We start from the raw sequence: 15951 nt of genomic DNA on the forward strand, positions 1-15951 counted from the left end.
AGCGACGACCTCGGCCCATTTTGAGAAATAATCAGTTGCGGCCAAGATGTATAGATGTCCTCCAGAAGATTTTGGAAGTGGTCCAACAATATCTAATCCCCAAGCGTCAAATGGCCAAGATGCAACAGTAGGGTGTAACATTTCAGGTGGTTGGTGTATAAAATTTGCATGAAACTGGCAAGCCTTGCATCTTCGAGCATAATCTAAGCAATATTTCACCATTGTCGGCCAGTAGTAACCCATCCTCTTAATGTGGAAGTGGAGCTTCGGCCCGGATTGATGTGATCCACAAACTCTAGAGTGTGCCTCTTGCATAGCTTGAGTTGTTTCATCTTCCCCTAAACAACGCAAGAGAACTCCCTCAAATGATCTTCGATACAAAGTGTCTTTGTAGTAAAGGAAGCGGGGGGCACGCCGACGAATTTCGGTCTTTCTTCTTGGATCTTCTGGAAGTATCCTGTAACATAAGTAGCCGACCATGGTTTGTCGCCAATCAACCTTCACAGCTTCAGCGACGGCTACCAAAATGCTCGAGCTTGCTTTCTTCATCCTCGTTCTCATTTGGCGGTACTATCCATTTTTGGCAGATAGTGATTTGTGTCTGGCCTGGTGTCGAAGCTAGAGTAGCTAGGGCGTCAACTTTCTTATTTTCCTTCCTTGGCACATGCTGAAGAGTTATTGCCAAGCCATCCAATTAATTTCTGCGCATAATCATAATAAGGACGCAATTCTGGCTTTTTGACCTCGTAGCTACCTAGCAATTGATTGATCACTAACTCAGAATCTCCAAAAATATGTAATTGGAGTTGTCTCATATCAACGGCCATCTCAAGCCCAAGTATGAGTGCTTGATATTCTGTAACGTTGTTGGTGCAATGTTGTGTTAAGGTGAAGGAATATGGCAAGACTTCCCCTTGAAAAGTGACAAACACAACACCTGCACCAGCTCCTTCACGATGTGCGGCACCATCAAAATACATTTTCCATGGTGGTTGCACTTCGATGACTTTTGAATTGCGAAAACTAATGCCAGACACAACTTTTCTATCGGAGAATACTTCAGCTCATTTGGGGTCATCATCCTACTCAGGTAGTAGAGGGAATTTTCTTTACTTTCACCATTTTCTTGGGCCAAAAGGGCTCCAACTGACCTTTCTTGGGCTGCAATATATAGAATCAATGGCTTTCCTGGTATAGGGGCTGCCAGAACTGGAGGTTTCATCAAGTAGGATTTGATGCTTTGGAATGCATTGCTATAAGCTTGGTCCCATTCAAAAGGTACGCCCTTCTTCATGAGACGGCTAAAAGGTTGGCACTTCCCTGCTAGATTTGAGATGAATCTTCTAAGGTACACCAATTTTCCTTGTAGACTTTTCAGTTCATGTATATTTTTGGGCTCGGGCATCTTCAAGATTGCATCAACTTTGGCTTGATCTATCTCAATCCCTCGATATCGAACAATGAAGCCAAGGAATTTTTCAGAAGTAACTCCAAAGGCACATTTCAACGGGTTCATTCTAAGTTGATATCTCCGGAGTCGTTCGAACACCATTCTTAAGTCTTGCAAGTGGTCTCCTCTCTTTCTTGATTTCTCCACTAAATCATCCACATAGCATTCCACATTCTTATGGAGGATGTCGTCAAAGATATTCTGCATTGCCCTTTGATATGTGGCGCCAGCATTCTTCAAGCCAAAAGGCATTACTTTGTAGCAATAAATGCCCTTAGGAGTGCGAAATGCAGTAAGCTCTTCATCTTTTGGTGCCATACGTATTTGATTGTAGCCAAATGATCCATCCATGAAAGACATCGCCTCGTATCTGGTGGTGGCACCAATCATAAGCTCTAGAATGGGGAGCGGAAATTCGTCCTTAGGGCATGCATTATTGAGGTCTCTAAAATCGACACAAACTCGAATTCGGCCATTCTTCTTCTTCACAGGAACAATGCTTGAAATCCATGTAGGATATTTAACCTCCCGAATGAAACCAGCTTCGATGAGTTTATTGACCTCGGCTTTGATTGATGGGATCAATTCTAGCCTGAAGCGTCTTTGGGCTTGCTTAACAGGACGAGCTCCTTTCTTGACTGCGAGATGATGAACTGCTACTTTAGGATCTAAACCAGGCATCTCTTTGTAGCTCCAAGCAAAGACATCTATATATTCTTTGAGTAGCTCCACATAAGTGCTTTCTTGTGGTTAATAGGGCACTTACATAGGTGGGCCAGAAGTCTTCTGCAGTGCCAAGGCTGACTTCTTTCAATGCATCAACATTCATTTTAATTCCTTCTTCTAGTTCCGCAGGAGCGTCCTCGACATCTTCGTCTTCTTGAGGATCACCATCATTAAAAGATATACGGCCACACCAAGAGGCATCTCCCAAATTTTCGTCAACTTTCCTTAGGGATGAAGTGTGTTGCTCCTCATTTGCAGCAATGTGATATGAAGATCCTATACTTTCTTCATCTTCGTCACGCTCTCTAGTGTGGACCACTGTGCGAGCCTTCACTTTGAGTACCTCTCCACATAAAATCAAAAGTTCTGATTGTCGCCTCATTCTGGAAGGGATCAGGCTTTGACACTATTTGGAGATACTTTGGACTCTAGATGGCAAAGGTCTTCTTATTTTTTCATAATTTCTTTGGGACTTGTTCTTCTTCTTTTTCAATGGCCCCAACCTCTCAAATACAGAAGTTCTTGTAGTTGGTTCTCCAAGTCGATCAAAGATAGAAGGCCTTTTATTAGGATCAGCGGGTTCATCCTCCATCGTGATATAGTTAATACTTGCTCTTCTAATGGAGATGCGAACTGGTGGGAGTTGTTTGTAACCTAGACCCTCGCGTGATTGCTTCACCACATGCTCCTTATCCTTCATCGTGTTTGCTTTCCTAGTAGCTTCAGGTGGGAGCTTCCCTAGCTTAGATGGTTCATTGGGATCATATCCAGCCTTTGCGAACAACCTATAAGCATTCGGATCAAAACCTTCATTTGTGTGTTTCGTGGGGAGTGCCTTATTTTGAGGCATGTTAGGGGCCACAAAATTTTCCAGTAGCTTTGAAGATAACTTTATGGTATCAATCTGCTTGATAGGAAGGGTTAATTCTCTTAGTGCATCTTTTTGGAGGCTTGATGATTCTCCTTCATCTTTCTTCACTTTTGGGACGTAACGAAATAAAGGAGCTATTTTCTTGATAGGAAGGGTTAATTCTCTCAGTGCATCTTTTTGGAGGCTTGATGATTCTCCTTCATCTTTCTTCACTTTTGGGACGTAACGAAATAAAGGAGCTATTTTCTTGCCTTTGGCCTTCGTGATTCATCAACTTTTACTCCATTCATGATGTGGTTCTTCAAGTAGAACTTTGCATCAGCGAAGTATGCCTCGGCTTCAGCGAACGGCTTGTCGTCAGCAACTATCTTCTTTTCGACTCCATCTTTATTATATTTCAAACATTGGTAGTAAGTTGATAGGACAACTTTGTTCTCGTGTATCCACGGCCTGCTAAGCAATAAATTGTATGAAGTCTTTGCGTCAATCACATGCATCCATGCGGTTGATTGCATATCTCCTATGGCGATTCCCAGTTTGATAGCTCCTATGGCCCTTTGTCCCCCTTGATTGAATCCTTGAATCATCAGTCGGCTTTCAGAAAGGTCTTCAGTTGAGATGCCGAGTTCTTTCATTATGTGAATGGGAAGAATGTTAACTGCAGATACGTCATCTATCAAGATTCTGTTTATCCTCTGCTCTAGCACATAACCGACTATAAACAAAGGGCGATTGTGTGGTGTCTCACCAAGTAGGAGATCGTCTTCGGTGAAGGTGATTTTTGTATTACAGACATCTGCTTCTTGGAAGGAGGACTCAACAAAACTATTAGACAGTGATGGAGAGAGTGTTGACTTGACTTCGTTCTTTTCCTCTTCTTCTTTATCAGCATTACAGCACAAGGCTTTGTCATCATCGTCAGAAATCCTCATGCGAAACCAACTCGGCAAAAATTCTCCCGAAGTCACCGGGTGGCGTGGCTTTTGGTGATGGTGTGTCTCTATCTCCACCTTCTTTGGGTTTTAACCATTTGTAGCTTCTTTAGTCTTCTCACCATCTTATTCCTCGTAGGTTGCTTCGTTGATCCTTTTTGCAGACTCAATTTACGGCGTCTTCGACGAGTCACCAGGGTCCATCCTTCTTCATCAGGTTGATCAACTCGGACTTTGTCATCCTCCAACAATTCTTTATCTTCATTCCCTTCACATGTGCATATCTCAATCGGATCGAATGAGCAAAAGGTAATGGACACATGGTTTGTGCTTGCCTTTTCGTCTTCGAGCTCGATCTTCTTTTGACGAGCCAAATCCCTAACTTTGTCCTTGAAAACAAAGCACTTCTCAAGAGGGTGACCTACAAGCCGATGGTATTTGCAGTAATTCGGGTCATTGCTTTTTCTAGCTTCATCTGGCCGCTTCATCTCTGGCAGCTCAATAAGCTTTAACTCTATGAGTTCTTCAAATATTGCAGGCACATCAGAGTCTAGAAATGGGTACTCCTTTTCTTGCATCTCTTTGAGAGTCAACTTCCGATTTGCATTGTCTTGAGAGGAAGTTGTTTTCATACTCTGTTTCTTGCTCACCTTGGTAGTGAACTTCAAAGGAGAGGCATTGACGTTCATGGATTCTTTGCTTTCATTCTTGGGTACGAACTTGCTCCATTTTTTGACTTCTTGCTTATCCCTTCCCTTGCGATGTTCGTAGATGGGCAGCCCTTCGTTTCCCGTAGAAGCCATGCTCAACTCCATATCATGAGCACGGGTGGCAAGTTCTTCAAATGTCCTGGGCTTAATTCCTTGCAAGATGTAACGAAGTTCCCAGTGCATTCCTTGGATGCACATCTCTATGCCAGAAGCTTGTTTAGCCTATCTTTGTAGTTAAGGCTTGCATTCCTCCATCGATTGATAAAGTCAATAACTGGTTCATCTTTTCGTTGGCGAGTGTTCGTAAGTTCCACCATGCTCACAGTACGCCTCGTGCTATAAAAGCGATTGAGAAACTCTTGCTCCAATTGGTCCCAACTATCAATGGATCCAGCCTCGAGGTCGGTGTACCAATCAAAAGCATTCCCCTTTAGTGAGCGGACGAACTGCTTGACAAGGTAATATCCATAAGTCCCTGCATTGTTGCATGTCTCAACAAAGTGCGCAACATGTTGCTTTGGATTTCCCTTGCCATCGAACTGCTGAAATTTGGGAGGTTGATAGCCGGCAGGCATCTTCAAGCTATTGATTCTCGTAGTATACGACTTTGCATACGTGAGAGAAGACTTTGAAGCGACCTCATACTTATCCTAGATAGTTCCCATAATGAATTCCTTCAATTGTTCTATGGGAATTGATCCTTCGGAGGAGACATGAAGTTCATTGGCGGATGACACTTGTTTTGTTGGAGGATCAGCCTTCTCGTGGACTTCAGGAAGCTTTCTAGGTGCATGACTTGATTCTCCATCCATCATGCTTTCAACTATGTCTGTCAATTTTGCACTACGGACATCTTGATCTTGAGCATACTTTGTTAAGCCATCAATCGCCTTTGTCAGGTTTGCAAGTTGCTCCTCCATTGTCGAAGTGTTAGTCATCATTGCCTCCATGATTATTGCAGATGATGAAGAATAATCGAGACCTTCCCATGGATTGAACTCAGTTTGGAACATGTCATGTGGCGAGATTGGCGTAGAACCAACACTTAAGACTTCATCATCAGGTTGGGTAAGCTGACTCTTGGTATTGTATAAAGTAATGTGAGCAAGAGCTTTCTCCACAACTTCTGCAATATTATCTCCTCTCTCTGACTTGCTAGTAGAGGACCTTTCTTCTTCGGATGATGAAGATCTGAAAGCGTTCATTGGTGCAGAAGACACTTGGAGTGCTTGTTGTCCCAAGACGCTCGCCTTGCTCTGGGTGATTGGCCCAAGACTCCCCATAGTAACGTTCAAGATACTTTCAACGTCAGAAGAAAACTTGGAGTCAGCAACTTTTGAGTTGATCTTCTTTGAAGTCATCTTAGTGATCTTGAATGTTGAGAGTTGAGAAGAGATGAGAGGTAGAGATAGTCCCACTGGGCGTGCCAAAATTTGTAACAACTAAATTTCGCTCCTGAAAAATAATAATCAAGACAAGAAATATAGCGACAAATATTATATTCAATTTCAAGTGATGGGGTTATAATCTCTAAAATATCTCTAAATCTAAAGAGATGTAGTCCTCTGATTCTTCTCCTCACAGATGATGGTTCAAGAGCTTGAAAGCTTGATCTTGAACTTGACGGATTTCAGATTTGTAGTACGTCACGAACAATTTGAAGGTCGTCACGAACCAGGATTTGGTGTTGGGTTATCACGAACGGAAGATTTGAAGCCCTCCACCTATGACTTGAGTTTGCCTTTGGAATTTGACCACAGACGACGATTGCAGATATGGATGGAGACCTTGATGCTATTCTTCAGAGCTTCTTTAGCCTTTCCTTCTGCTTACTTGCTTGTCCCTTAGCCTTCTCCTTTGACCCCTTTATATAGGTGTGGGGTGGAGTAATCTCCAAGAAAACCCTAGTGGATCATTGGGCTTGAGGCTTATGGGCCGACCCATTTGATAAAAGACCAATTGACGGGCTAGCCCAATAATATATTGTACCTTTATTTAAATCAATTTAATTGGATTTAAATAACAAACCCAATTATACCAGTCCATGTTACTTAATTGGACCAATATATATTTAATTTGTGGTAAAATCTGAATTTCTTATGGATTTAAATTTTGACAAAATTTTAATTGTCTACAAAAGTATTTAAGCATATATAATGCTAGAATAACAAAATAATGAGCATACTAAAAAAATTAATTCGAATAATTTGTAAGTAATAATAATTTTAGTATTAACAACAGAAATTCAAAAATTTATTTACACAATTCAGAATGAAAGAAAATAAAGGCTGTAAAATATATATTCCATGCACATAATATAAAAATAATTATTTAAATAAAGGTATTTTCTAATATACATTACATATTCTTGAAAATTATGTTCAATTATATTATATATATTTCATGCACGACTTAACATAGCATATTTTACCATATACAGATAGTCCCCCTGCTTTCTGGTGACATAACTTTGTGACGTCGGAAAGTTGATAAAAACATAATAGAGCATAATTTTCAAGAATATATAATAGCAACAACAATAACAACAAATAACAACAACAACAACTACTCAATAAAGTCCCACATAGTGGGGTCTGGGGAGGCTAATGTGTACGCAGACCTTACCCCTGCCCCGATAGGGGCAGAGAGGCTGTTTCCAAGAATAAAATATATATTATAAAAATACCTTTATTTAAATAATTATTTTTATATTACGTGCATGGAATATATATTTTACAACCTTTATTTTCTTTCATTCTGAATTGTGTAAATAAAGTTTTGAGTTTTTGTTGTTAATACTAAAATTATTATTACGAACAAACTATTCTAATTAATATTTTAACTATGATCATTATTTTGTTATTCCTGCATTATATATGCTTAAATACTTTTTATTTTTTTAATATATAAATAATATTTATTTATTCTATAGGTAAGTCCATAATATAAATTAAAAAGGGAAAAATCATAATATTAAAAAGTTTAGAAAAATAAAAAGAATATAAATGTTTATAATTTAGAGGGTAAAATAGGTATTTGGCAATCCAAAATTTGGAAAAGCTAGTTGAGTGACCTTATGAGTGCAATAGGCATAGTTCAGTGACTTTATTGTTACAAACGAAAGAAAAGTGACTTTAAGAGATAATTTAGGATAGTTGGGTGACCATTTGAGTAATTGACTCCAACAAAAACTACCAAAATACTTCCTTTTCAAAAAGAAAAAAAAAAGATTCTATTACCTTCCCGAAAACTCTTATTCTATTTTATGTCTGATGTAACGATCCGACCGGTCGTTTTGAGCTCTAGCATGTCGTTTGGCAGTTTGAGGCCATGAGCAACTTCAATTCAGGTATTGTAACTTGTACGCGTGGTCGAAATCGAATTTTGGGAAGTACGGGGTTGATTTGGAAAGAAAATTCTCATTTCGAAAGCTTTAAGTTGGCAGAATTGACTAATATTGGATTTTTGAGTAAACGAGCTCGGAATCAGGATTTGGAGGTTCCAGCAGGTCCGTATGATGATTTTGGACTTGAGCGTATGTCTGGATCGGATTTTGGATGAACCGAGAGGGTTTCGGCGCCTACAGTGTAAACATATTGGAGGAATTTCATAAGTTTGGGTTAAAGTGCATCTCAGTATTATCGATGTCCGTTTGGGGTTTCGAGTTTGGAAATAGCTCCATAGGGAGATTCTGGTATTAGGAGCGCGATCGGAAGTGGATTTGGGGTCCGTAGTTCATTTTGGAGTTATTTGGCGAAAGTTAGAAATTTGAAGGTTTTTGAGAGGTTTGACCGGAAGTAGACTTTTTAATCGGGGCCGGATTCTATTTTCGAAAGTTGGAGTAGGTCCGTAATGTCGAATATGACTTGTGTGCAAAATTTGAGGTCAATCGGACGTGATTTGAGAGGTTTCGGCATCGAATGTAGAAGTTTGAAGTTCTAAAGTTCATAATGCTCGAATTGGGGTGTGATTCGTGATTTCGATATTGTTTGATGTGATTTGAGGCCTCGAGAAGGTCCGCATTTTGGTTTGGGGCTGGTTGGTATAATTGGTCGGGGTCCAGGGGGCCTCGGGTGGATTCCGGATGGTTGGCGGATCAAACTTGGAATTTGAATAAGGAAGAAAGCAGCTGACTTCTGGTGTAACCGTACCTGCGAGGCTTGGGCCGCAGGTGCGGAGCCACAGAAGCGGCATTGGTGTCGCAGAAACGGAAGTGGCTGGGCTAGGATAGGACCGCAGATGCGGTCATCTTGCCGCAGAAGCGGGACCACACATGCGGAAGGAGACACACAAAAGCGGAAGGAGGGGGCTTGGTGAAGGATCGTAGATGCGGTAGTGGGGCCGCACCAGCGGAACCGTAGAAGCGGTCAAGTGACTGTAGATGCGGAAATGCTGGAGGCAGTGAGTTTCTTTAAATCGCGGTTGGTTCATTTCAACCCCATTTCTTCCACTGGAGCCGATATTTGGAGCAACTTTGAGGTGCCATTTTCACCACCAAGCATGAGGTAAGTGATTTATACTAGTTTTGAGTTAAATACATGATTGTGTATGGATTTGAACATGGAAATTAGTGGAAAACTTGGGATTTGAGGGAAAACCTAGAAAATTGGTTTCTTGGATTTTGACCATGATTTTGGACATGAAAATGAGAGTAAATTGTATATTTGAGTTCGTGAGGTTGTGAGCAAACTTTATCTTCGACAATCTCGGAATCCGGGCACGTGGGCCTGAGGGCGATTTTGTCAACTTTTCGATCGGTGTTTTAAAATTGTTATACATTGGATTAATATGAGTAATTGAACATATATTAATGGTTTGCATGAAAATTGGCTAGTTTTGGAGCGTTATGCGCCGATTTGAGCCTTCGGAAGGGCGTAGAATGTCGGTTATGGAACTTCGGAGCGAGGTGAGTCTGTTTTCTAACCTTGTAAGAGGGAATTGTCCCCATAGGTGAATTAATTGAATATGTGCTCCTATTTGTGGAGGCTACGTACGCACGAGGTAACGAGATTCCGTGCATAGCTACTATTATGCTTAAGCCCGGGTAGTCTAGGGCCCAAAAACATGCTTTACTTGTGATTTTGCAACTTTGCTATCAATTTAAAAATGCTTAAAACACATCGAACGTGTAAATGAAGTTCTAAAAGTCTAGATATTATTTCTTGACTTTTAAAAAGAGAAACTTGCCTTTCCTGAATAATTGCTCCTTGATGAATCCTTGATTTGACTGTTTGAATGTGTTTATCTATTGTGGAACGTGCTGAACGCCTCGGTAGATTGAATAGATGCATCTATGGTTTGTGTCATTCGACCCTCTGGCAGTGCACAATTTAAATATTTGTTGGACCGGACCGTACGACCTCGGCATGATTTGCGCATGCTTGTATTGCATGCCTTGAGATTCATAGATGTTGATATTTATTCTCCCTGGCCTAAGATAAATGTATAAATGATGAAAATGAATTTGGAAAGTTCCTAAAAACGAAAGATTTGTTTACTTACCTCATGCTACTGAGTTACAACCATTTTTATGAAAATCCTCGATTTACTATATTATTGGTATATTGGACCACTAGTAAGTGTCGAAGTCGACCTCTCGTCTCTACTTCTTCGAGATTAGACGGGATACTTACTGAGTACACGTTGTTTTTTTGTACTCATGCTACACTTGCTGTGCATTTTTGTTGCACATACACATGTACCTCTAGTGGCCTAACGGGCGTAGCAGCATGGATGATACGGAGACTTAGGTGAGCTGTATCTCTCGAGGCGACCCACAGCCAGCATAGTCTCTTTCAGTGTATAGAATTTACTTTCTGTCCAATTTGTATTCCGGACAATTATTGTACTTCATTTGATTTTCTAGTGATTGCTTATGCACTTGTGACACTAGGTTCTGGGATGATTTCGGGATTATTCAGTAAATAAATTTTGTAAAGATATCATTATTATTCAGTGAAGTTTATTATTCCTTGTTTAAATGTTTAGAAGAAATGATTTTGAAAATATTAAAACGAAAATTTACTAGTAATATGGTGTTGGCTTGCCTGACAGTGGTGTTCGGCGCCGTCACGACCCTTAGTGGATTTTGGGTCGTGACATGTGAGATGCAATAGACCCTTGTGGTCCGGCCCTTCCCTGAATCTCACATAAAGCAAGAATTTAATGTACCGTGCTGCTCTTTTTTACGTGTGAGATGAAGCATAAAAGGCCGGCCTTAAAAAAGATGATATTATTGAAGGTTTTAAGTTATATATATATATTGTAATACGAGTTTTACGTTATTGATATAATTTAATTTGTTATACCGAATTACTCATTATTTATTTCAAGTTTTCAATCAATGTTTAGTAAATAGATTACTTGTCATTATCTATTAGTAACTTTTTTGTATGAATAATTTTTAGGGAAAATACACAAGTACCCCCCTGACCTATACCCGGATTTCCAACTACACACTTTTTCCTCACAGGAATCCTATTACCTCCCTAAATTTATTTTAAATGGAATTATTTGCACCCTTAACGCTGACGTGGCAGAGTGTGTGTATTTTACTCTCCCAAAGGAGAGTGAGAAGAAGGAAAAAACGATTTTCAGATTATTTTTTTGTTCCTTTTTACCATTTTTTCTTACTTTTTTTTTCCTCTTCCTTTTCCTTTTTCTTTGTCTTTTTTCTTTTACTTTTTTTTTTTCGTTTCTTCTCTAATTCTGACAGATATTCATTCACCGGCGACTTTATCTAACCGTTTTTCTTCTATTTTTTTTTACTCACAAATTAAACTCTAAAAAAGATCTATTCATAAGAAAAGCAAAATACACTCAGATTTGGGGGAAAAAATTCATCATCGGAAAACCTTCCCCTGGAAAAAGTTTTCTCAGCTTATATTCGTTTTTATTTCTTTTGCTCTTCATCCCACACATAAATTACACTTTATATATATATAAACAAAACACACTTAGATCAGGATAAGAATCTGTCGCCAGAAAAAATGATGTTTGCGAAATTCCGACAACCACCATTTTATACCGCCGGTGACCAAAACAAAAAGAAAGAGAATGAAATAACCCAAAAAAACAATGAGAATAATAAGAAATAAGAAAAAAGGATAAGAAAAAGAAGAACGAAAAAGGGCTATATGTGTCCCTGAACTATTAAATATTAGTTATATATATCCCTCGTTATACTATTCGACACTTTCTACCCCTGCCGTCACCTATTTAAACATATTTACCCCTCAATCTAACAGACCCTTGACTCCAGCCTTTCTGTTACACGTGGCTTCATCTTAAGCCCCCACCCTCTTTTTTTATTTTTGATTTTGTAAAGCCCCATCTTAATATGTATTAACCCAAATTAATACCTCTTAATAACCCACCCCAAGACCCCATCCTAAAGGTTAATTAAAGACTTGCCGCCGCCATTGCCTCCGTGACCACCAGCATCTCCACAATGAAATTTCTCTCTTTCCCCATCTCTTCTATTTTCATCCCTCCAGCAACCTTTTTGCTCTCCCACAATGAAACTTATGATCTCTCATCACCTTCAACATGGACTATCACCGAAAAATTTTGTAATTTTGCCGGAAAATTTTATTTTTGTGTACTCTAAATTCTAACTTCTTAGAAAACACATAATATCAACAACTACTAACCAAATCATATTCGCACTCATTTCGTTCCGAAATAAACCCATACCGAAGTTATCAAATCAAAATCTTAAGATTCTTCAAATTCTCTAAGATGAATATGTGTCTCCATTAAAACAATTATTTTGTGTTCACCCAAAAGGTATTACAGAAAGGGAAAGAAAATAGAAGTTGGCGTATAAGAACAAATTGAATAGGACTTTGAACATTTGTAGGATTTAAATAACTTTGTTTTGTTTCTGAAAAATCAAGTAGGCAAGTAGCTAAATAAAAGCATCGAGGAGGAAGATAAGACCGATTGAAGATACTATATTTAGTGCGCAAAGCAAGCATATTCTGTGCATTATATATTTTCCTCTGTTAATCATTGAGTATAAATGAACGGAGTGGAGGAATACGAGAACCCCAAGTACTGGAGCTAATCTGGAGATTCAATTACTGGGTCCTTGGGGTGGGTTATTAAGAGGTATTAATTTGGGTTAATAAATATTAAGATAGGGCTTTACAAAATCAAAAATAAAAAAAGGGGGTGGGGGCTTAAGATGAAGCCACGTGTAACAGAAAGGCTGGAGTCAGGGGTCTGTTAGATTAAGGGGTAAATATGTTTAAATAGGTAACGGTAGGGGTAGAAAATGTCGAATAGTATAACGAGGGATATATATAACTAATATTTAATAGTACAACGACACATATAACCCTTTTCCGTAGTACAAATATTATCATATTACTTTTCTAAATGGACTGTGTTGAACCAGTTCAAAGGTTAAACATAGAAGCTCTTTTAAAAATGGCATAAATCTACTAATAATTATATTACTTATTATTTTTGTATTATTAATGTTAATAAAATATTAAATTGAATTCTTCTTTCCGTTTTTACTTAATATGAAAGTCTAATTTTTTTTATTAAGATTACAACATAAGAAGTTAAACTGCATCTTTCTTTATTTTATTTGTTTCTTGAAATTATTGTTTATGTTTTTGTCTTTAGTTTTATCTTATCCATATAGCATAAAGCATGACCATATGAATTATTATTCAAAAGAATTCTCATCTCAAAAAATAAATTAGTCTTATTATTTTATATATCTCCACATTGACGTTATAAATTTATATATTTGTTTTCCTTTTCTTTTATAATAGTTTCCTTAAAAAATATATAGATATTTTAATTATTTTAAATTCAAATTAAAAAAGAATAACTAATTATTAACTAAACTAACTAATTTTGTCCTAAAATTTGACACTTGATGAATTTTTATTGTGACACTTGGCATCATCACATTAATTTGCTTCTCCTATTCTATATAGAAGATAGATTTCTTATTTATAAAATTATCTTTGGCACTTAAACATTTTTTTCAATACTTGGCGCTTATAAGTTAATTATATGAAATGGTGGAGCTAAGTATGTTGAATAGGGGTTCAATTGAATTTCATTCGTCTAGAATTACAACAATCATCTTGCAATATTGAAGTTTAAATAAGACGAAATAAAATAAAACTTAAGGCAAATTCATGACATAAATTTTTTAAAGAACCAAATTAATGATTCGTGACTTATTTGAAATTAAATAAACTTGATACTTTTCAACAAGAAATTAAATTATGCTAGAAAAACATTCCTAAAGTTTCTAACATAACTAAAAATGGGTTTCTAGTTTCTCGAACTTGATGAGTTTCGTCGATTATTATTTCAATTTCAAATTCAATTAGTCTTAAAGTAATTATATGTATGTTGCATGAACAAAACTTTAGAATCATAGTTAAGTACGAATTATGATCTTTTAGTTTTTACCCATATTATCCGCCGATTATTTCGTTTTTTATCCGTATTAAATATGGGTCGGGTCGGATATTTTATCCGTTTTTTCATTACCCGTTTTCGACCCGACCCGACCGTTTGCTACTCTTATTTGTGAGTAACGTCTCACATTAAAAGTTGATAATCAAGAGAAGTTGNGAATAAACCCATACCGAAGTTATCAAATCAAAATCTTAAGATTCTTCAAATTCTCTAAGATGAATATGTGTCTCCATTAAAACAATTATTTTGTGTTCACCCAAAAGGTATTACAGAAAGGGAAAGAAAATAGAAGTTGGCGTATAAGAACAAATTGAATAGGACTTTGAACATTTGTAGGATTTAAATAACTTTGTTTTGTTTCTGAAAAATCAAGTAGGCAAGTAGCTAAATAAAGCATCGAGGAGGAAGATAAGACCGATTGAAGATACTATATTTAGTGCGCAAAGCAAGCATATTCTGTGCATTATATATTTTCCTCTGTTAATCATTGAGTATAAATGAACGGAGTGGAGGAATACGAGAACCCCAAGTACTGGAGCTAATCTGGAGATTCAATTACTGGGGTCCTTGGGGTGGGTTATTAAGAGGTATTAATTTGGGTTAATAAATATGAAGATAGGGCTTTACAAAATCAAAAATAAAAAAAGGGGGTGGGGGCTTAAGATGAAGCCACGTGTAACAGAAAGGCTGGAGTCAGGGGTCTGTTAGATTAAGGGGTAAATATGTTTAAATAGGTAACGGTAGGGGTAGAAAATGTCGAATAGTATAACGAGGGATATATATAACTAATATTTAATAGTACAGGGACACATATAACCCTTTTCACAAAGAAGAAAGAACAAAAAAAGTACTAAAAATACATGTGGGGGCGCGTGTACCTCACCACTTGCCAAGAGTTAGGTTGTCAGCTTTAAGGGTGCAAATAATTACATTTAAAATAAATTTAGGGGGTAATAGGATTCCCGCAAAGAAAAACTGTGTAGTTAGGAATTCGGATATAAATCAGGGGGTACTTATGCATTTTCCCTAATTTTTATACCGTCAATACAAAAAAACTTAAGCGTTTTATTAGATAAGATATTCACCTTTCACAATCACTAAAACGGAAAAGGGAATTTGGGGCATATAGTTCCATGCATCACGTTTTCAGTGTTATCATAAGATATTGAAACTGACGTTCAAAATCCTTGTCAACAGCTTCCATTTACAACAACGATATCGCCCATATTCCCGGCGGAGGCAGGATCTCCGCGAAAAGGTTCAAAAAGGAAAAAAGTTAAAAAAGATTGTAGTTAGTGGAAATTGAACATATGATTTTATAAAGGTTTTGAACCCCTTTAACCACCAAGCTACACTTTTTGGTGTATTAAGGGGATTCAAAACTTAATATATAGAGGTAAAAAATAAATTTTACCTTATACACATTATAATTTTTCGGCGAAGGGGTTCCCTTCCGCCCCCCTAATTCCGCCCCTGCCCACTAGGCGTGAGACAAATATTGCACTTCTTTTTCTTTTTTCAAAAGAGAAACAAAGTAATAAAGGCTAGTTTTTTTTTTTTTTTGGTAGGATAATAAAGGCTAGTTACAAATCAAGTGAGGGAATAAAACGGTAAAACCTCAACAATATTTTTTGTAATATGTAAAAAAATACTAGAAAGCTCAAGCCCATGCAATTCAAAACGACACTCTAAATTAAAGGCTGAATTGAATTAACCTCCCTTAGATATTTAGAAATTCTTATTTACCTTGAAAAGAAATAAACTATTTTTTAAGAGAAGAACCAGAACCTCTTATTATTATTATTATAA

The 15951-nt window shown here is 37.6% G+C and overlaps 1 protein-coding gene across 1 annotated transcript; it reads right to left on the reverse strand.

The window, feature by feature from the left end:
• Positions 1-644: 644 nt before the first annotated feature.
• On the reverse strand, positions 645-3979 carry LOC109214680. Its single transcript, XM_019378620.1, has 5 exons — positions 3299-3979; positions 2680-3254; positions 2217-2559; positions 1152-2131; positions 645-1023 (listed from the first exon to the last, which is right to left on the reverse strand). Exons 1-5 carry the CDS (start codon positions 3977-3979, stop codon positions 645-647), a joined length of 2958 nt encoding a protein of 985 aa, XP_019234165.1.
• Between the last annotated feature and the right edge of the window lie 11972 nt (positions 3980-15951).

This window comes from Nicotiana attenuata, unplaced genomic scaffold (assembly GCF_001879085.1).
Source record: "Nicotiana attenuata strain UT unplaced genomic scaffold, NIATTr2, whole genome shotgun sequence".
NCBI lineage: Eukaryota > Viridiplantae > Streptophyta > Magnoliopsida > Solanales > Solanaceae > Nicotiana > Nicotiana attenuata.

Bases quoted from the DNA above. Each gene is read 5' to 3' on its own strand.
- LOC109214680 (XM_019378620.1), bottom strand. From the start codon at position 3,979: ATGAGGATTTCTGACGATGATGACAAAGCCTTGTGCTGTAATGCTGAT. The intron at 3,255-3,298 runs GCAAGAAAATAG...CCAAAAGTGAAG, and splicing joins ATGAATCACGAAGGCCAAAG to AAAGATGAAGGAGAATCATC. The intron at 2,560-2,679 runs GTTGGGGCCATT...GATCCCTTCCAG, and splicing joins AGAACTTCTGTATTTGAGAG to AATGAGGCGACAATCAGAAC.